This window comes from Nerophis ophidion, linkage group LG03 (assembly GCF_033978795.1).
Source record: "Nerophis ophidion isolate RoL-2023_Sa linkage group LG03, RoL_Noph_v1.0, whole genome shotgun sequence".
In the NCBI taxonomy this organism is placed as follows: Eukaryota; Metazoa; Chordata; class Actinopteri; order Syngnathiformes; family Syngnathidae; genus Nerophis; species Nerophis ophidion.
In genome coordinates this window covers 48,953,409-48,977,133 of record NC_084613.1, presented here as the reverse complement: position 1 = coordinate 48,977,133, position 23,725 = coordinate 48,953,409, and the positions used below count along the sequence as shown (strand labels likewise).

At 40.6% G+C, this 23,725-nt stretch overlaps 1 protein-coding gene across 3 annotated transcripts in view; it reads right to left on the bottom strand.

The window, feature by feature from the left end:
* arid1b (AT-rich interactive domain 1B) overlaps positions 1–23,725 on the bottom strand; it is a 594,747-nt gene that overhangs the window by 132,484 nt on the left and 438,538 nt on the right. For all 3 annotated transcript variants that reach the window (XM_061895467.1, XM_061895468.1, XM_061895469.1), the window contains one exon: positions 16,675–16,761. In XM_061895467.1, the coding sequence (XP_061751451.1) occupies positions 16,675–16,761 (87 nt within the window). The remainder of the gene's footprint in view (positions 1–16,674; positions 16,762–23,725) is intronic.

Below are 23,725 nucleotides of genomic sequence, written 5' to 3'. Positions count from 1 at the left end.
TGTATCTTATTCCCTCAACTGTATTGCCTAACATGAACCTACAACATGCTTGATGTTGGAAATACTGCAACCACTTATGTTTCGTGGTCAATAAAATTGTTTATTTTTGGAGAAATCTGTTAATATAAGATGAAAAAAGTACCCACGTGGGTTCAGTATTCAGTGGTTAGCGCTCATGCCTCACAGAGAAAAGGTCATAGGTTCCATTACTGAGCTCAGGGTCTTTCTGTGTGGAGTTTGGATGTTCTCCCCTTGACTGTGAGGGTTCTCTCCGGGTACTCCGGCTTCCTCCCACCTCAAAAACATAAAACTGGATATAGGCCCCTCCCATCTTTAAATCCATGCACCTGGGGATAGGTTGATTGGCAACACTAAATTGACCCTAGTGTGTGAATGTAAGTGTGAATGTTGTCTATCTGTGTTGGCCCTGCGATGAGGTGGCGACTTGTCCAGGGTGTACACTGCCCTGTGCTCGAGTTCAGCTGGGATAGGCTCCAGTCATCGCCCGACCCCAAGAGCGACAAGCGGTACAAAGGGGATGTATTCAAAATTCAGAGAAGAAGAAAACACTAATGTGCATTACTTTGGCTCCGTTTACAATGGACACCAAATAAGATTGGATCATTTTTGCCAGTCGAAATGCTCCAAAGTGCTTCCAATCAAATAATAGCAGTGACAGTGAATTATATTTATATAGCGCTTTTCTCAAGTGACTCAAAGCGCTTTACATTGTGACATTTAAACCAGTGTGGGTGGAACTGGGAGCAGGTGGGTAAAGTGTCTTGCCCAAGGACACAACGACAGTAACTAGGATGGCACAAGCGGGAATCGAACCTGCAACTCTCAAGTTGCTGGCACGGCCACTCTACCAACCGAGCTATGCCGCCCCATAATCTAGCATGATCGCGGGCTACATCAGGAGGAAGCTGAAATCTGTTTGGAATCAAATCTTTTCAAATGTGACTGCAGTCTAAACAGCAATGTATGGGACTTTTACTTCATATTTGGTCGAACTATGTCATTCGTGTGAGCAGCACAATCACTTTCCTTTTTGCATTTCTTTTCTTCCTCTTCCTTCAGTTGTTTTCTATAATCCGACTACTTCCTCTACACAACGGCCACGGCACAAACCCACTAACACGCTGATCTGTGGTGTCCATGTTTTCTCCTATCGTAGTGACTTCCTTGCTTATTTACAGAACTCCCTTTGTTTTCACTATATCGAACTGTGCATGTGACATCGAGGCCACATTGGGGCCACTTTGGGGCCTGTGAACATTTATTCTGAAGTCTGATAAAGATTACCTGTTCGTTATAATTTAAACAGCCAGCTGTTAAAAATCTGATCTAAAAAAAATCTGATTTGGCACATTTTGGCCTGCAGTGTAAACATAGTCTTTGACCTCCAGGTCTAGGGTTAGCCTTTCTTTGCTGAAAAAGTTTACATAATTGAAGATTGAAGATTGCTTGTGTTCGATAGTGACAGTTTTTAAAGATGCAAAATGATTTTCACACTTTGGAACACGGTTTATTTAAAAACTATAGGATTAATTTACTTCTCATGCAGCCATTAGGTGCAGAAAAGTAGGGTTGTGGTATAAAACTAGAATCTGCTACGCCTCTAAAACTCTTGACATAAAAACTAGGGACATGATTTTTTGAGCAGTTTTTTAATTTTAAAATTAAACCTACAATAAATCTATGTCTTTCAAACTCTTTTTAAATTAACATTTTAAATGAAACCATTGAAACAAATCTAAAATATGTTTTAAACGGTATTTTTATGAATTTAAATTTAAGGGTCAGCTACTTCTCAATAGAATATACCCTATATAAGATAATTTTGTATTTGTTTATCTTATAACTATTTAAATTAATGCCCTGGGTTTAAACAAATCATAATCAAAGTAAGTAAAAATGAATGTCTGTATAGTTAAGTGTTTTATTAAAATTACCAACCAAAAAGCCTTTTTCAAGATTTTCCTGCTTTATTAAACACTTTTATCACACAGAACTTGCATTTGTGGACTTGTTTCGTTCTACCTTACAACTACTCGTTTTGCAAAAACACTATAAATCAATGATTCATGATTCACTACATGGCTTACTTGTGTCACATGGAGGATAACATGCTCACGATTATTTTCCTTGTTTACTATTTTAATGATAAATTTACCACAAATCATCTAAAGGTTGCACTTGTTAATTTAAGAGCGCTATTACAATAATCTTAGGGTCTACAAAGAAAGGTATTTGGGCCATGATCCACCTTTTCAGAACCTTTTTCTGCACTGGACAGCTCACAAAACGCTTGGACAAAAATAATCCCATGCGCAAGTACCAAATATACAGTAGGGAAGGGATTCATATGGCCTCATTCATGGATGGATCTCCCACGAGAGGAAAGGGTGGGTTCATAAATTTGCAATGCAGTCTGCTGAAAATGATGGAAAGCACCACTCTACATAGCAACTGACGCTGTGGTCAAAGTTAGAATTGACACAAAACACATTTTAAAATATTCAACACTCCACTGCCATCTGGCGGCTGAAGTAAATAGTGCAACACCCCCAATTCATCACGTTTCCACTGTCGGGTAAACTGCAACGAATGGGGCCATATGAGTAACATTCCTACTGTACACTTGCAATTTCACATCCACTGAACAGTTCAAACATTGTTGTATGAAAAAGGGAAATGTGTAGAAAATAAACTGCTGATAAAATGTGCCTTTAGCCTGTCCGGCTGAAATGTGTCTGTCTCCACCATTGGAATTGACATTTGGAGTGATCCTTGTCTGGGCCTGGTGCTCTCAAGCTGCCATGTTCTTTTTTTAAAACCCACAGAAAGATCTCCCGATGCAGCACAAATGGGAAAAGGTGGCTGGATTGCCTTTGAACGAAAAAAATAAAAATGTGTATGTGTGTGTGTGTGTGTGTGTGTGTGTGTGTGTGTGTGTGTGTGTGTTATGATTCAGTATTTCACATGAGGCATAAACGGATTTGTGTTGAGTGTAAACTTTGAAAACCATCCACTTTGTTGGAGGAGTGTACAGAGACTTCTTTGTGAGTTAGGCATTCATAGGAAGTGCAACTAAGTATATATTTGTAATGCAGTATTAGAGCTGTATTATATATATAATACATACTAGTTCATAATTAGTGGGTTTAATTAATAATGAAGTAATAATTTATAATTCTCTAACTTAAATATGGCTGAATAAACTAAAGCAAAGATCTTAAATAGGGAGGTCCGCCACCCTCAGGGGGGCCGCAGAGCTAGTGGTGGGGAGCCGTGACAATTTTAAAATATATTTGTATATATTTTCCCATGTAATTTTTCCACTGTCCACTGTCTTTAAAGTATTGAGTCAACACACTGTTATGTAGTTCAATGTAAATAAATAATATTTAATATAAATTAATATAGCACGTTTGTTTTCAGCTAGCGATTAATGTGCCAGTTGTCAGCCTGCGATTAGTGGGATAGTTGTCAGCTAGTGAGTAGAGTACTAGTTGCCAGCTAGTAACTATTAGCCGTACGATTCCCGGGCGCAGCCACTGCTGCTGCCCACTGCTCCCCTCTCCTTCCAGGGGTTGATCAAGGGTCATGGGTCAAATGCAGAGAATAATTTCGTGACATTCATGAAAACTTTAACTTTAACTTAAAGGCCTACTGAAACCCACTACTACCCACCACGCAGTCTGATAGTTTATATATCAATGATGAAATATTAACATTGCAACACATGCCAATACGGCCTTTTAAGTTTACTAAATTGCAATTTTAAATTTCCCGGGACTTTTTTCTTGAAAACGTCGTGTAATGATGACGTGTACGCGTGACGTCAGAGGTTTTTAGGAAGTATGAGCGCTGCACACACACACAGCTAAAAGTCGTGTGCTTTAACGGCATAATTACACAGTATTTCGGAGATATGTGTTGCTGAATCTTTTGCAATTTCTTCAATTAATATTGGAGAAGTCACAGTAGAAATATGGAGTTGGGAGGCTTTAGCCTTTAGCCACACAAACACACGGTGATTCCTTGTTTAAAATTCACTAGCAACACAATAGAAAGATAAGGTATTTCCCAGAATTATCCTAGTAAATTTCTCTAGAAACATCAGAATCCGTCTCAATGCAATCGTGTTTTTTTTTTCTACTAAGTTTTTTTTTCTAGTCCGTCACTATCAATTTCCTCAAACACGAATCTTTCATCCTTGCTCAAATTAATGGGGAAATTGTATTTTTCTCGGTCCGAATAGCACTTTTTGTTGAAGGCTCCCATTAAAATCAATGTGAATATGTGAGGAGCCATCAACATGTGACGTCATCGTCTGCGACTTCCGGTAGAGGCAGGGCTTTTCTCCAGTTGCGAACTTTATCGTGGCGGTTCTCTACTAAATCCTTTAAGCAAAAATATGGCAATATCACGAAATGATCAAGTATGACACATAGAATGGACCTGCTTTCCCCGTTTAAATAAGAAAATCTCATTTCAGTAGGCCTTTAATACTGTTACTATTTGAGTATTGTTAGTATTGCACAATAGCAAGGTACTTTTAGAACCAGTTTAATGTAAAATACATGCAATTTGTTGTTTTTATAGCCAGACCTGAGTCTTTACTTCCATACCTGACGTGACAAACTCTGAGGAAGGCAACAATTGTAGCCAAAACCGACAAGTACAGAAGTAAACACACAGGTCTGGAAATAAGAATAACAAATTGCATATAGTTTTGAAGACCTAATGAACCTAGTTGGAATAATGTAAAATACAATCAGAATGTCAAACAAGCTATATAAGTAGGGGATCCCTGCTCCTTCTGGTCATCAGTTTGGGTGTCCTTGGCCTGGACAACATTGAAGACTCCTGAACTAAAGTATCAATACTACAGTAGTATCGGCACTAAATGAGGTCTATGTCTCCTCAGGTCAGTACAGTATGTGGCTTATTTTCTATTAAAGTTAAAGTTAAAGTACCAATTATAGTCACACACACACTAGGTGTGGTAAAATTATTCACTGCATTTGACACCTCAGGGGAGCAGTGAGCAGCAGCAGTGGCCGCGCCCGGGAATCATTTTGGTGATTTAACCCCCAATTCCAACCCGTGATGCTGAGTACCAAGCAGGGAGGTAACATTTTTATAGTCTTTGATATGACTCGGCTGGGGTTTGAACTCATGACCTACCGATATCAGTTGTTATTGGTGCTGTCAAATTATGATTGTTTTATAAATCAGATTAATCACAGTTTTGAATTTGGATTAATCATGATAAATCTCATGTTAATACTCCCTTGCATAATCTATCTCCCATATATTCATCCATCTATCCATCCATTTTACTACCGCTTGTCCCTATCGGGGTCGCGGGGGTAGCTGGAGACTATCTCGGCTACAATCAGGCGGAAGGCGGGGTACACCCTGGATAAGTCGCCACCTCATCGCAGGGCCAACACAGATAGACAGACAACATTCACACTCACATTCACACATTAGGGCCAATTTGGTGTTGCCAATCAACCTATCCCCAGGTGCATGTCTTTGGAAGTGGGAGGAAGCCGGAGTACCCGGAGGGAACCACGGAGTCACAAGGAGGACATGCAAACTCCACACAGAAAGATCCTGAGCGCAGGATCAAACCCAGCACCTTAGTATTGTGAGCAGAGGTGGGTAGTAACGCGCTACATTTATTCCGTTACATCTACTTGAGTAACTTTTGGGATAAATTGTACTTCTAAGAGTAGTTTTAATGCAACATACTTGTACTTTTACTTGAGTATATTTATAGAGAAGAAACGCTACTTTTACTCCACTCCATTTATCTACATTCGACTCGCTATTCGCTACCGATTTTCATCGATCTGTTAATGCACGCTTTGTTTTGTTTTGTCAGACAGACCTTCAAAGTAAATTCTATCACTTGCCTGTGTTTCACCAATCAAATACAATCACTGGTGACGTTTGACTCCGTTTCACCAATCAAATACAGTCACTGGTGACGTTTGACTCCGTTTCACCAATCAAACAGAGCCAGGCGGTCACATGATTAACTGCACATTTTCTTTGTAATTTTTTTTTTAATAAACCTTTATTTATCATTTTCAACATTTACAAACAGTTGAAAATAATAATCAAAGTAAATACAAAAAAAGTACAAAACAGTATAAAAAACGTACAAAACAGCGCCAGGAGGTTGTAAATTCAAAGTAACTAAAATAGAATGCAAAAAAAAAATATATATAAAATCAACAAAGTGCAAAGCCATAGGCTCACTCAATCTCAGTAAATAACTTACATTTGGAACACAGCATCATCATTTTCACAGCTTTTTAGTTGTTAGAGGTACAGTGTTTTAATGTAGAGTTCTAAATCTACTTTAAAGGTACAAAAACAGGTCAGGTATTGAGAAACTTACATTTATGAATATAAAATTTAGCCAATAGTATAATGAAGTTGCAAAGGTAAAATTCATTTTCAATTTTTTTTCAATACAGTGTAAAACCAAATATATATTATTAATATATATTATTGTTTTAGTTGCTTAAGAGATATTCCTGGCTCTGAATTTGTTCATTGCTATTTTTATGTTTTTGTGCATTACTTGTTGCAGTCATCATTAAACAAACAGGTTACTCATCAGTTACTCAGTACTTGAGTAGTTTTTTCACAACATACTTTTTAGTTTTACTCAAGTAAATATTTGGGTGACTACTGCTTACTTTTACTTGAGTAATACATCTCTAAAGTAACAGTACTCTTACTTTTAGTACAATTTCTGGCTACTCTACCCACCTCTGATTGTGAGGCAGATGCACTTAACCCTCTCTTCCACCGTGCTACTCCATAATCTAAACTCCATCCATGTTCTCCCGCGTTTTTCCTTTGGGGTAGCGGGGAACGGTGGTGCCTATCTCAGTTACAATCGGGCGAAAGGCGGGGTACACCGGGGACAAGTCGCCACTTCATCGCAGATAATCTAAACTATTTTACTAAAACAAAAAAAACACATAAGAAACAAAAAAAAAAACAGACAAAAAGGTCATACAGGAACATTTTTACAGTAAAAAATGTACGGTCAAAATAAATTGCGTAATTAATCTGAATATATAGATGATAAATGCGATATTTTTTGTTGATTAATCACATGAGTTAACTCGTTATTTTGGACAGCTGTAATTATTATTATGTCTGCTATAGTGTTTTACAAACCCCGTTTCCATATGAGTTGGGAAATTGTGTTAGATGTAAATATAAACGGAATACAAGGATTTGCAAATCATTTTCAACCCATATTCAGTTGAATATGCTACAAAGACAACATATTTGATGTTCAAACTGAAAAACGTTTTTTTTGTGTGCAAATAATCAATAACTTTAGAATTTGATGCCAGCAACACGTGACAAAGAAGTTGGGAAAGGTGGCAATAAATACTGATAAAGTTGAGAAATGCTCATCAAACATTTATTTGGAATATCCCACAGGTGTGCAGGCTAATTGGGAACAGGTGGGTGCCATGATTGGGTATAAAAGCAGCTTCCACGAAATGCTAAGTAATTCACAAACAAGGACGGGGTGAGGGTCACCACTTTGTAAGCAAATTGTCAAACAGTTTTAGAACAACATTTCTCAATGAGCTATTGCAAGGAATTTATGGATTTAACCATCTACGGTCCGTAAAATCCTCAAAAGGTTTAGAGAATCTGGAGAAATCACTGCACGTAAGCGACGGTATTACGGACCTTTGATCCCTCAGGCGGTACCGCATCAAAAACTGACATCAGTGTGTAAAGCAGGGGTATTACGTCGATCGCGATCGACTGGTCAATCTCGGAGGGTGTGTCAGTCGATCTCAAGCCAGGCATTAAAAAATATACATAAAAATGAGCAATCATCAATCATACCAAGACTTCACTTTCGTCAGTTGTTTGACATTCTCGGCACCCGAGGATCTCGTGAGATGACGATGGCTGCTGCGAGCTCATATTTAAGAAAAAAATCACTAACAGGGCGGACGCAGAGAAACACATTTTATTTCTAGAGACTCCGTACCTACTGTCAAAACTCTAAAGACCGACTGCACAGTTCCTGTCTTCACCATAAAAGACCTGTTTCATCCTGCCTGTGCTAACAAAATAAGAGTCTCTGAAAGCTAGCATGCACAAGCTAGCAAGCTATGGAGTTTGATGCCAATGTATTTCTCCCCCGCCCTCAGCGACCGCTTTCTCACTTGCTTGCCCACCCGCACACTCACTGACGTCACTCACCTGCTGCCAGACATTAAAGGGCCACACACATATGCTACTCTCATAACAAAGTGTTTAAAAACGAGTATGCAAGTTGGACAAATGAGATGCCAAATCCAACCACTTTCATGTGGTAGTGGACAGAAAGGAGGACTTTTTTTTTCCTCCATTTGAAAATGCGGACGTTATCAGCACCACTGTCTAATTCCAATCAATGCAAGTCATCAGAATCAAATACACCAACTTATATTCTTGTCTTCATGAAAGAAAGTAATCTATGTGTGTTAAACATGCTTGTATTATCATTAAACACCATTAACTTGTTAACAAAAATGTCTCTTTCATAAAAAAAAATAAATATAAATTATAAATACGAATGAGGTAGATCTCCTCGACTTGGTCAATTGAAAAGTAGCTCACCTGCAGAAAAAGTGTGAGCGCCCCTGGTGTAAAGGATATCAACACATGGGCTCAGGAACACTTCATAAAACCACTGTCAGTAACTACAGTTGGTTGCTACATCTGTAAGTGCAAGTTAAAACTCTGTAAGTGCAAGTTAAAACTCTATGCAAAGCAAAACCCATTTATCAACAACACCAAGGATTGCCGCTGACTTGGTTGGGCCTGAGCTCATCTAAGATGGACTGATGCAAAGTGGTAAAGTGTTCTGTGGTCTGACAAGTCCACATTTCAAATTATATTTGGAAACTGTGGACGTGGTGTCCTCCGGAACAAAGAGGAAAATAACCATCCGGATTGTTTTGGGCGCAAAGTTCAAAAGCCAGCATCTGTGATGGTATGTGCCCTGCAATTCACATTAGTTCTCGCAGCTTGCTGCGTCCTTCATCGACGCACGAGCCGAGTGATCCACCGCTGAGAGTTGTCAGTTGCTTTGCTTCCTCTTTTTGCCACATCCACGACTTGGGGTTTATCAAGTTGGCATGGGTAACTTACACATCTGTGAAGGCACCATTAATGGTGAAAGGTACATACAGGTTTTGGTGCAACATATGTTGTCATCCAAGCAACGTTATCATGGACGCCACTGCTTATTTCAGCAAGACAATGCCAAGCCACGTGTTACAACAGCGTGGTTTCGTAGTAAAAGAGTGCGGGTACTTTCCTGGTCCGCCTGCAGTCCAGACCTGTCTCCCATCGAAAATGTGTAGCGCATTATAAAGCGTAAAATACGACAGCGGAGACCCCGGATTGTTGAACGACTGAAGCTCTACATAAATCAAGAATGAGAAAGAATTCCACTCTCAAAGCTTCAACAATTAGTTTCCTCAGTTCCCAAACGTTTATTGAGTGTTGTTAAAAGAAAAGGTGATGTAACACAGTGGTGAACATGCCCTTTCCCAACTACTTTGGCACATGTTGCAGACATGAAATTCTAAGTTAATTATTATTTGCAAAAAAATATATACAGTTTATGACTTTGAACATCAAATATCTTGTCTTTGTAGTGCATTCAACTGAATATGGGTTGAAAAGGATTTGCAAATCATTGTATTCCGTTTATATTTACATCTAACACAATTTCCCAACTCATATGGAAACGGGATTTGTAATTGAGTGTAAATGTGAGTGTTAGTTCATGTCAAAAGTGCTCTCATAATGATAAAAACAGGGTTTAGAAGGTTGTAAACAGGGTCTCTATGTTTGATCTATTACAATATTAGATTTACGATCGTAATTCCTACTTTGCAGGCCTGCATTTACCATGGTTACTCCCGGACTTACGACAGTTTACCACACGTGTTGTCATAAGAAGTACATTGTAAATTATGTGGTAAAAGTCATACAAAAGACTATAAAAATGGGACCCATTACCTCCCTGCTTGGCACTCAGCATCAAGGGTTGGAATTGGGGGTTAAATCACCAAAATGATTCCCAGGCGTGGCCACCGCTGCTGCCCACTGCTCGCCTCACCTCCCAGGGTCAGTTGCAGAGAATAATTTTGCCACACCTAGTGTGTGTGACAATCATTGGCACTTTAGCTTCAACTTAAATAACAATTAGATATGATATATGATTGAATCGATTTGGAAAAAAAAGCTGCAATTTTTTTTTTGTTGCTTTATTTAATTGTATAACTAGTGTATTTAATAAAAAATTGTAAAATCCGGACCACATTTAGTGCCTGACACTTAAAATACGCATACATACTGCACTGTAGTTTCTGCACAGCCACTGCAATAGAGCGCACACGAGAAAATACATCAATATACACTCATATTTTATTAATTTTCTAAAATGAATTAAGATTTGTTAAAAGTGTAATTTAAATGTTGATGTGAGTAGAATAGAATAGACTAAAACGCTTTATTGTCATCAAATATGAGCGCATGATGAACGCACAGGTTAGCCTTTTAGGTACAGTTGACATAAAATATATACAAAAGAACAAGGAAAACATTTTACATATAAATACAATTATAAAAAGGTGAGTATTGTTTATTTAAACAACAGTATTTTCCCTACAATATCCCGAGAGGACAAGCGCTAGAAAAATATATGGATGGATTCATTGATGCTATTAAGTGTGTTTTATCAAAATACTCCATTTGCAGCCCTACTAGATTGCATTGAAACTGTACTTTAAAATATTAACAAGTATAGCTGATGGTGGACATGCCGGAAATAAAAATGCCATATTTCCAAAAACTGTGTTCCTTGCAAGGGTGCACATTATTATTGTTCGTCTGGCAGTATGGGGGCAGATAACAGAGAAGGAGAGCAATCAATGCCGTATTAATGCATGTGTGTGGGAAAGAGATGGAGGCCAAGACATTTGGAGAAAAAGTGTGAGTAGGAGGGAAAGAGCAGCGATTGGGGCCTGAAAGTGCTTAGGCTGCGAGTGTTGGGTTTAAGGAGCGAGGACATTATTGTAATGTTTTGCTTCCATTAGGATGAGGGGATGTTGGGAGACGAGGGTGAGGAGGAGGAGGAGGAGGAGGAGGAGGAGGAGAAAAAAAAAACAGTATCTAATACCGCACTTTAAATTGCCTGGAAAATGGATGGCGAGAGGAACAATGTGTAGAAAGCGCTAAAAGCAAATAGCACATTCAAGGATTTCTCTCTTTCTGCTTGGTTCACTCCCAGAGTACGCACACAAACACACATAAAACACTCTCCCTCTTCCTGGCAAAGTGAACCAAGCTCTTAGCTGGACAGGAGGCAGCCGGCAAAGCATACATGCGAAAAAGTGGAAAGGGACATTCAGTGCATTTATCGAAATGAAGAGATGAGAGGCTCTTAAGGGAGGCAAGCACTTGAGCAAAGTGGGTGCGCGTGTGTGTGTGTGTCTGTGTGGAGGGGGGATGACTATTTCTGAGGAAAAAAACACAATCAAAAACACAACACTTTTCACCAGCTCTGTGTTTTCCAACAGTGGAATGAATTATTAGATACTATATGATTTTCATTTTGTTGGGAAATGACCTCATTCACTCCTGTTGTCGGTTGGTCTCCTAGTTGTTGTTATTTTATAGGTAATAGCAGGGGCGCCGCTAGGGATTTTGGGCCCCATGAAAATAATCTTTACAAGGCCCCCAACACATAATTTCATATAATTTCATCATCATTAGGGGCCTCTCTGGGCCCCCCTCCATCATGGGCCCCTACAATCCGTCTGCTTTACCCCTCCTTTTCGGCGCCCCTGGGTAATAGTGCTGCTTTAAAGGCCTACTGAAATGAGATTTTCTTATTTAAACGGGGATAGCAGGTCCATTATATGTGTCATATTGCTATATTTTTGCCGAAAGGATTTAGTTGAGAACATCCACGATAAAGTTTGCAACTTTCGGTGCTAAGAGACATGCCCTGCCTCTACCGGAAGTCGCAGACGATGACGTCACATGTTTGATGGCTCCTTACATATTCACATTGTTTTTAATGGGAGCCTCCAACAAAAAGTCCTATTCGGACCGAGAAAACGACAATTTCCCCATTAATTTGAGCGAGGATGAAAGATTCGTGTTTGAGGATATTGATAGCGATGGACTAGAAAAAAAAACAAAAAGAAAACGCAACACATTTACTCAGTTAATTCTGGGAAATCCCTTATCTTTCTATTGTGTTTCTAGTGTTTTAGTGAGTTTAACATTACCTGATAGTCGGAAGGGTGTCTCCACGGGTGTCTTGACGCGCAGTGTCTCAGAGGAGTCGACGGCAGCTATGGACGGCACAAGCTCAGCTTTTCTCCGGTAAGAACTGACTTTTTAACCACAATTTTCTCGCCGAAACCTGCTAGTTGACATTTGGTAGGGATCCATGTTGGCTTGACCGCGCTCTGATCCATAGGAAAGTTTCACCTCCAGGAATTTTAAACAAGGAATCACCGTGTGTTTGTGTGGCTAAAGGCTAAAGCTTCTGTGACTTCTCCACTTAATTGAACAAATTGCAAAAGATTCAGCAACACAGATGTCCAAAAAACAGTGTAAGTATGCCGTTAAAGCAGACGACTTTTAGCTGTGTGTGTGCGCAGTGCTCATACTTCCTAAAAAACCGTGACGTCTTGCGTACACGTCATCATTACACGACGTTTCGAAGACGAAACTCCCGGGAAATTTAAAATTGCAATTTGGTAAACTAAAAAGGCCGTATTGGCATGTGTTGCAATGTTGATATTTCATCATTGATGTATAAACTATCAGACTGCATGGTGGGTAGTAGTGGGTTTCAGTAGGCCTTCAACAAATGTTTAAGTTCTTAACACTCTGGGGTCATCCAATTTGAATAATCACCAAAACCAAAAAGGACATATATGTCCTCATGCTTTTTGAGGACATAAAAACATTGAGGATTTTTTTTTCCTTTTTTTGCTCAAATTTATCGATAAACTTCAACAAAAATATCAAACATGCTTCTTTTTCCCGATCGTTTCTGCGATATTTTGATAAGATAATGTCACACACATTGATTAGTTATCTAATTAGTAAAATAAAGTAATTGAAAAAAGTAATTTGATCATAAGTCATTCAATGGGTTATAAAAAAAACCCTAATAAAAAACATTTGAGTACATGTTTGGTATATTTGTTTCGGTGAAGTCGATTGCGCGATTTGAACAAAAAATAAACCCAAAAATATGAATTGAAATGGTTTTGTGCTCCTTGAAAAATTATGGACTTTTATGTCCTGTTTGGCTTTGGGATAATGTTAAATAATTACCAGTCTATCATATGCACATTTTCACATTTACCATGAAAAAAAACTTCCTTAGGGGGAATTTTGTGTAATGGGGTAACACAAAAAATTATTTCGGCCAAAATATAGCACATATTTACTCAAAGGACAAAAACGTCAGCACTAACTTTTTTTTACCACAATGATGTCCTCTAATCAACATTTGATCTTGTATATTTTCACAAACAACAGAATATCAACATGTTTTTATCTAATCCTACATCAACATTAACAGTCAAGTTGTACACTGTATGAAAGGATAGGCACTGTATTACTTTGAATTACACTCTTTAAAACGTTAGCATACTTTATTGTTCTGAAAGATTTTGGTCAATAAACCTCTGCATGTCTATTTATCTCTCACTGGATTTGAAATAAATACAGCCTGAACCATTGCTTATGAGTCAAGAGTGTACAAGAGGCGTCTTCTTACACAAAATCTAAGCAATACAATTATCGCAAACATGTACAGCAGGGATATTCAACTAAATTGTTGTAGGGCCACATCTCCCCAAAGCTAGGGACTATTATTCTTATTTTGTATATTCCTGAGAACCAGCGTTTGGTCCGGTAAATATTTGATTTTGGTTTAATTATTGCACCTCCAAAGACATGCACCTGGGGATAGGTTGATTGGCAACACTAAATTTTCCCTAGTGTGTGAATGTGAGTGTGAATGTTGTCTGTCTATCTGTGTTGGCCCTGTGATGAGATGGTGACTTGTCCAGGGGTGTACCCCTACTTCCGCTCGAATGCAGCTGGGAGGGCTGGAGCTTACTCCAGCACTCCCCGCGACCCCGAACGGGACAAGCAGTAGAAAATGGATGGAAATTGTGTCAGTTACAGGAGTGCTCTGCTGTCAAGGATCATATATATATGACAGCACTCTAGTGTTCATGAAATCGTTGCAGAAATGTGAGTCACTCACAATTTTTAAAAGTTAAAGTAAAAGTTAAAGTACCAATGATTATCTCACGCACACACTAGGTGTGGCAAAATTATTCTCTGAATTGGGATAAAACGATGAAAAAAAAATGACCTGAAACAAACCCTTGAGGAACCCTGCTAGTGTAACTGAAGTTGAACACATGACTAGTGATTGCTTCTGACGTAAAACAAGCTACATTCACAATCACACCAAAAAAATATCATAGCCAAAAAGGAGAGAACTCAAAGGGGTTCTTTGAGGAACTCTTCTCAATCAATCAATCAATCAATCAATCAATCAATCAATCAATCAATCAATCAATCAATCAATCAATCAATCCACCAACCAACCAACCAATCAATCAATCAATCAATCAAAGTGTATTCATATAAACCTTAATCACATTCATGACATCACAAACTTCAGAGGCTGCGATGTGACAACTGCGGGTCAGAGTGCGACACTGGCAGAGAAGCTTAACTGTTTCTTTGCCCGTTTCGAAACCCCCCAGCGACATTCATCTGCTCCAGCCCTGCCTCCGCCCCCACCGGAGCACAGTGTCAGACGAGTGCTCCTGGCTGTGAACCCCAGGAAGGCTGCCGGACCAGACGGAGTACCTGGAAAGGTGCTCAGGGCGTGCGCCCACCAGCTCGCTCCCCCCCTCCCCAGGATCTTCAGCCTTTCCCTGGCTCAGGCAGTCATCCCATCCTGCCTGAAGTCATCTACAATAATCCCGGTGCCGAAGAAGTCTCCCGCCACCAGCCTGAATGATTACCGCGCAGTGGCCCTCTCTCCGGTAATCATGAAGTGCTTCGAGGACCATATCCCTCCAGACTTCGACCTCCACCAGTTCGCATACCAGGCGGAGACGCCATTGCTGTTTCTCTCCACTCTGCTCTGAACCACCTGGAGCGGCAGCAGAGCTACGTCCGGATGCTCTTTGTGGATTATAGTTCTGCCTTCAATACAATAATCACGGACAGACTCTGCAATAAACTGGACACTCTTGGCCTCCCCCCTCTCACAAGCGCCTGGATAAGGGACTTCCTAACGGACCGACCCCAGAATGTGAGACTTGGCCCCCACCTCTCATCCACCCGCATGCCGAGCATCGGCTCCCCACAGGGCTGTGTGCTGAGCCCCCTCCTTTACTGCCTCTACACCCATGACTGCAGTCCAGCCCACAGTAACAACATTATCGTCAAGTTCGCTGACGATACCACAGTGGTCGGGCTCATCTCCAGGGGTGACAAGGCTGCCTACAGAGAGGAGGTCCTGAAGCTGACGGCCTGGTCTTCGGAGAACAACTTCACTCTCAACACCAGCAAGACCACAGAGATCATCGTCGACTTCAGAAGGAGCAGCACCGACCTTGCCCCCTCTACATCAACAGCGAGCGTTTGGAGAGGGTCCACACCTTCAGGCACCTCGGAGTCCACATCTCTACCGACTTCTCTAGGACAGTCAACACCACATCAATCATCAAGAAGGCTCAGCAGCGGCTACACTTCCTGAGAGTCATCAGGAACTTCAACCTGAAGCCTGACCTGCTGCTGACCTTATACTGCTCGTCCATCAAGAGCCTGTTGACCTACTGTATTACAGTATGGTACGGCAGCTGCACTGCAGCAGACAGAAAGAGGCTGCAAAGAGTGGTCAAGACGGCTCAGAAGATCATCGGCCGCCCTCTCTCCTCTCTGACGGACATCCACACCTCCCGCTGCCAGTGCCATCATCAAGGACAGGACCCACCCTGGCTTTGACCTGTTCCACCTGCTGTCCTCTGGGAAGCGCTACAGGTGCATTAAAACCAAGAAAAACAGACTAAAGAACAGCTTATTTATTCCCCAGGGCCATAACCACCCTGAACGGACTGCCCTATAGACCCTCATACCTACCTTCTCTTCGGTGCAATAACCTATTCCACCAACCACCCAGTTTTTTTCATGTAGATATTCATGTATATATTAATTTCACCCACTGTATAGAGTGTACATTTGTACAGAGTGTATAGAGTCACATTTGTACAGAGTGTACAGAGTGTACATTTGTACAGAGTGTAGACTATTCTCTTCCACACCTTTCTTTGCACTTCTATATTTTTTATACTTTTATATATTAATACATTGTTTTCTTGCATGCACACATCGCACTGTATGGAATGGCCTCAATCTCGTTACCCTACGTAATGACAATAAAGCTGATTCTATTCTATTCTATTCTATTCTATTCCCGGGCTGGATTAGACCACTGGGCCGCCAGTGCTGACGTACAGGTATGCACGTGTATGGTACTCTACATACCTCGCTCTTGGGCCATAGGTGAGCGGGTGATTGGTGGGCGGGATCCATCTGGTGTGCTCCCAGAGCTCTGTGGGGTCAAGGTGCAGCCTGTAAAAAGAAGACAAAACCACAACATTAATAGTCATCAGGTATACATAGAAGATTTTTGTGTGGCTAAGTGTTCAGTTAATCAGTTAATGCACTTCCAGAGGACATGTCAGTTCTTCTGACCCTGTGCCACCTCTGTGTGTAAGCGTTAACACATGGGCACAATCCCCTGTAGAAAAGCAGAGCCATTTGAGAATCATTGATTATGTGCTTGTGCGTGTCTTTGGCCTGCGTCGGTTTCATTGAAATCCAATGAGAAGTTGAAAGTCTGATTAGGACAATGGCAGACAAGGACCACACTGGATTGATTTGGCCCACAGCAAGGAGAATGAATGGCAAAAACAACCTTTTATCTTTGGATTCAAACCTTTAAATTGTTTTTGTTTGTTCAAACTGCACTAGCTTTTGATACGCAAAAAAAAAAAAAGAAGCAAAAAGACTGGTAGAGTTCAAATTAGGGCTGCACTGTTAATCGACATCGAATTGACATCAAGGTTTTAATTAGTGCGATAACGTAACTGCGAGAGTCTGTTTTTTTCAATGCCATTTGAATGTCAGATGTGTTTGCCAATCAGAATTGTTGAGCCTCACATTTGATCGTGTCTCGCTTCAAACTGGGAGAAAGAGGTCTCATTATGCGCATCGCTCCCAGCACCTGAGCATACTTATTTAACAGTAGAAATAAATGGGTGCTGTGAGCCCTCTTTTGAGTCATTCACAATCTTTGCCTTGGTTGGCTGAGAGCGGGGCTCCAGCTTTACACACACAGGAGGAGCAGACAGAGGGCCTTGCTACTTGCCAGTGAGAAGTTCCGCGAAATGTAACAAAAGATAGGAAGAAAAAAAAATGATTCCAAGGCAAATGTCCCCATGTGTTAATATTTCAACATCAAATTGGATGGGCAATATGAGCCCATCAACATGGAACAACAAGCGAGAATGCTGTGATCAAGTGACGGCAACAAACAAAAAGACAAAGTCTGACCTACTTTTTCCAACTTGGAAAGAAATGCACTTTAAGACGTTCTGTATTCCTTTTAGTTAATTACTGCTTGCAGACATGAGTCTGTTGTATTTTTTATTTTCTTATTTATTTAGGATAACAAAGTTATTGACCTTCCAATTACAGGACAACGGTAGTGAATGTGAGTATGAATGTTGTCTGTCTATATGTGTTGGCCCTACAATGAGGTGGCGACTTGTCCAGGGTGTATCCCGCCTTCCACCCGATTGTAGCTGAGATAGGCACCAGCCCCCCCGACCCCAGAAGGGAATAAGCGGTAGAAAATGGATGGATGTAAACAGATCTACTGTAATGAGAAATAAGTTTATATAATTTTAATTGGTTACTTGTGTTTTATTATATATTATGATTACATTACATTACATTATAATCACTGTATAGTTTTTATTGTTTATTTATTCAGTTTAAGAGCATGATGTAGACAAAAGCTCTGAGTCTGTCTGCATAAAGCCAATATTTCTTTAAGTAAATTATTGCATATTGTTCTAATGTTGGGCACGTTGAGACAAACATATGTTGAATGACAGTCTATAAATATTATGTTTTCCTCCATTCGTTTTTTTTAAAGTTTGATGAATATATTTGTTTGTAAAAATATAAAAATCTCAAATCGGATTGTAGTCAGCTGGAGGCGTGTCTTAATGAAATTAAACAATGGATGTCCGCTAACTTTTTGCAACTCAACGCCAAAAAAACGGAAATGCTGATTATCGGTCCTGCTAGACACCGAACTCTATTTAATAATACAACTCTAACATTTGACAACCAAACAATTAAACAAGGCGACACGGTAAAGAATCTGGGTATTATCTTCGACCCAACTCTCTCCTTTGAGGCACACATTAAAAGCGTTACTAAAACGGCCTTTTTTCATCTCCGTAATATCGCTAAAATTCGCTCCATTTTGTCCACTAAAGACGCTGAGATCATTATCCATGCGTTTGTTACGTCTCGCCTCGACTACTGTAACGTATTATTTTCGGGTCTCCCCATGTCTAGCATTAAAAGATTACAGTTGGTACAAAATGCGGCTGCTAGACTTTTGACAAGAACAAGAAAGTTTGATCACATTACGCCTGTACTGGCTCACCTGCACTGGCTTCCTGTGCACTTAAGATGTGACTTTAAGGTTTTACTACATACGTATAAAATACTACACGGTCTAGCTCCATCCTATCTTGCCGATTGTATTGTACCATATGTCCCGGCAAGAAATCTGCGTTAAAAGACTCCGGCTTATTAGTGATTCCCAAAGCCCAAAAAAATTCTGCGGGCTATAGAGCGTTTTCCGTTCGGGCTCCAGTACTCTGGAATGCCCTCCCGGTAACAGTTCGAGATGCCACCTCAGTAGAAGCATTTAAGTCTCACCTTAAAACTCATTTGTATACTCTAGCCTTTAAATAGACTCCCTTTTTAGACCAGTTGATCTGCCGTTTCTTTTCTTTTTCTTCTATGTCCCACTCTCCCTTGTGGAGGGGGTCCGGTCCGATCCGGTGGCCATGTACTGCTCGCCTGTGTATCGGCTGGGGACATCTCTGCGCTGCTGATCCGCCTCCGCTTGGGATGGTTTCCTGCTGGCTCCGCTGTGAACGGGACTCTCGCTGCTGTGTTGGATCCGCTTTGGACTGGACTCTCGCGACTGTGTTGGATCCATTATGGATTGAACTTTCACAGTATAATGTTGAACTTTCACAGTATCATGTTAGACCCGCTCGACATCCATTGCTTTCCTCCTCTCCAAGGTTCTCATAGTCATCATTGTCACCGACGTCCCACTGGGTCATTATTGTCACCGATGTCCCACTGGGTGTGAGTTTTCCTTGCCCTTATGTGGGCCTACCGAGGATGTCGTAGTGGTTTGTGCAGCCCTTTGAGACACTAGTGATTTAGGGCTACATAAGTAAACATTGATTGATTGATTGAAATCTCAATTTCTCAAATTTTGGAGAGAAAAATCACAATTAGTTTTTTTTCTTAGAATCATGCAACCCTTATTCAATTACATGCAAGACTAAACCAAATACTTACTATTCAACATCACATACAGTAATTGTGAATGCATTTATTTTTCAAACAACACTATTCTCACTTTGTCTCAATAATACAATCAATTTGGAGTATAGGACAACATTACATTATGCATTCATGCTGTAGAAAGAATGTGTGATTTTGTCTCTGTCTGTGTGTGTGAGCGTGTGTGTGTGTGTCTGTGTGTGCGTGAGTATGCGTGTGCATCTGTGTGTGTGTGTGTGCGTGTGTGTGTGTGCTGTAGCTGCCCACTGTAGCAGTAACACATGACTGGAGGTGGCACACTCCCAACATAAACAAACCCAATTAAGTCAACTTAATTGCTTCGCACAAAACTGCATCAACAACATTTCATTCCGTCAGGCTGCCTACACAACCACACTCCGTACACGTGAAAGCAATAAAAGTAATTGCACGAACACATGTAAATAAACACATAGTAAGAGCACAAAGACATGGATATGTGCCAAAAATGCCTCGCAACACACACACACGCACACACACACACACACACACACACACACACACACACACACACACACACACACACACACACACACACTTGAGTGGATCCAGCGGCACCGCTTCAAAGAAAGAATATTCGATTAGTTTGGCTGTCAACATGTGGCAGGAGGGAAGGGAAAACATCCGTGTGCAATCGTTGAAGCAACCTTTAGATAACACTGGAAACATTAGCAACGTGCCACGACGTGTTTAGGATAAAAAAAAATATTTTATCAAAAGTTTGCACTATTGGAACGTGCTGGAAACACTTGGTTGAAGAGCACTTTTCTTACAGCTAACATTGTGTTACTGGTGACTTAAATAATCTCTTCAAAATGGATGTACAGATTTAATAAATACAACACAATAATCTTTATTATGGCCTGGGCTCAATGACTAAAATACACCAATTGTTTAGGGGTATTATACAGTACAGAACAAACGGGACTATTGCGGTCACACTCAAATGAACAAAAGAAAAAAAAAAACCACTATATAAGAGCACTATATAAAAAAGCACAATATAATCAAAGAAATACAAGGATGACATTTTACAGTACATCGGTATTGAAGTTGTTTTAGAGGGCTTTGAAGGCTACATAGCGAACTCTCATTAGCCGCAACTTGGAAGAATTCCTTTAATCTTTAGCATCTTAAAAAAAAAAAAAAAAGATGTGTGTTTTTGTCTCTCATACCGATTGTGACTGATAGGGAAAATACCAAAAAAGTGCAGTTCCCGTTCAGGCATAAAAGTGTTGACAATGTGATTACAAAGCAACAACTTCCATAGTGTATTCATGAATACCAGAACTTTGTCAAACTTATGACATGATGCTCTCTTTGCACATTCTTGTAACGTCTATTCAACAGACACTCAACTACTAAACATGACAGGCAGTTGCTTATGAAAAGCTAACACCAAAATAATTCAATAACTATCTGATTGCAGAAAATAACAAGGTGGTATTTATTCCATCAGAGGGTACAAGGTTGGTTTGTTTTGGCAGATGAGGTAGACGTCAACTGAACCGTGAAACAATGAAATCTGACCTGACCCCACTATGTGTGTGCGTATGTATGTGTGTGCATGTGTGTGTGTGTGTGTGTGTGTGTGTGTGTGTGTGTGTGTGTGTGTGTGTGTGTAGAGACGCATGCCAGGCATCAGCTTTGCTGTCAGAACCTGTTTGCTTGGATGACAGACTGATGGTGGCAGTAGATTGTGTTGTACGTGTGTGCGTGTGTGCCATTGCGAAGGTACCACACAACAGTACAGTGTGTCGCCAAAGACAGAAGCAACTACATGAGGCTTTTGCATCTAGGTGAGAGGAATTAAGTGAGATGAGACGGAGAAATGGGAAGAAAACCCAGAAAGCCTCAATGGGGAAAAGACAACAGATAAGAGAGCAGTAGTATACGTTTGATAAAGCCTCAGCCCCTCCCTGTTACTCGAGTTAAGCTTCCAGCACTTCGTAATTATTTCACTACCAATTAGTGTCCCGACAAAGCCTATCTCTCCGCGACAACCTCCTCTTCTTCCCTCCCCTCCTCAATCTATCTTCACCCAAAATGCCATTAAATAATTATGCTTAAATAAAACAAACAGGCTCCACAGTGAGTCCTGGCCCGCTTAATCTGTACCATTAATAATTCATACAGTGAATCTCTGACGCGCAGTTCTTTACCATGTGCTGCTGTGAGAGAGGCGAGAGAGCTAAATGTCAGCAGTATATCACCCTGTATACACAAAATATAATAATAATCTGTATGGAAATGCTTTTACCATGCAGGTCGTTTGCCTGGCTTTGCTTGTTTGTGTGTGTATGTACTTTAAAAGCTTGTGTTTACCCATTTGTAGGAGACTCACTGCACCATACCACCGGGCATGTTTAACAAGACCTGCATGTCTGTGTGCGAATTTACCATCAAACTATGTGGGTTTGCGTGAACAGTATATAGGCTGTTAATACCCTTAGGGCTTTTGTGTGTTTGCTTTAATGCATGTGTGCACATTAGTGTGAACTCAAGTTCCCTGCATATAATTACCCCTTAATCACAGTACCTACTCGGCTTAGCATGGCTCTTCTTGCTATTGATACTTTTACATTGGTAAAGCAGGTACTATCAGTCACTACGAGGTACTACTTTGAGCAAATAGTCAGTTTCAAGCGCGCCAAAGAAATACCATATGTGTGAAGTAGTAGCAGAATGGCCATCTCTGCATTTGAAGATGCATGTATTACGCCTGTTTGGCATCGTGGTGCCGGGTTCGATTCCCTCCAGGATGCGTCAACACGTGAACACAACAAAGGTAAGATTTTGACAAATTTATTTAACCAAAGGGATCTATGAAACAAAAACACTGAAGCTAAGAAAAGGGAAACAGAAGACGCTAGCATGAGAGCTAGGATATACAAAAATACAAAGACTTGGCACGTAGGCACATAAATGTAAAAACAAAGATGATTAGCATGTGAGCTAAAGATGACAAGATGGCTTAGCGTATGAGCTAGCGAGAAACAATACATACCAGACGTAATGTAGCGTGAAAGCAAGCTATGAACCCAGGAAGAAAGAACAGAAGGGACAGGCTTATATAGTGAAGGTGATTAGAAAAACAGGTGTGCGTGGACCGGGAATAACAGCTGAAACCAATAGGTAACCATGGTGATGGACAAAACTGCAAGTAAGCGGGTCAGACGGAGAATGAAAACACAGATGGAAAAATAAACAATAACATGTGAAGATCCGAGTAACAGATCGCAACAACATGGCCAGAAATAACAACAAATAAAAATTAAAAATGCATACTGTTGGGTACATTGGTAAACCTCACTCAGGTCAATGAGCTGACAGTGCAGTTGGGCTTTTAGCTTGTTAGCTAGCACTCTCCATTCTCAATCTGTAGACCATGGTTTGAGCCCTGAGCAGGATTTCACGGGCTGGGCCAGGCGGGTTAAAGTTAAGTTCAAGTTAAAGTACCAATGATTGTCACACACACACCAGGTGTGGTGAAATGTGTCCTCTGCATTTGACCCCTCCCCTTGTTCACCCCCTGGGAGGTGAGGTGAGCAGTGGGCAGCAGTAGTGGCCGCACCCGGGATTAATTTTTGGTGATTTTACCCCCAATTCCAACCCTTGATGCTGAGTGCCAAGCAGGGAGGTAATGGGTCCCATTTTTATAGTCTTTGGAATAACTTGTCTAGGTGTTTGAACTCACAACCTACCGATCTCAGGGTGGACACTCTAACTGTGACAGACGCCAGCTGGTACAAACGTACGACTGTACGGCACATTGGCAATACTCACTCTTAGATGCCTTTAGAGTCACACTGGACAATGAGTTGGCAGCCCAGGCCCTATAGCTCGCTGGCTGGTGCTCTCAATTCTCAATCTGTGGACCCTGGTTTGA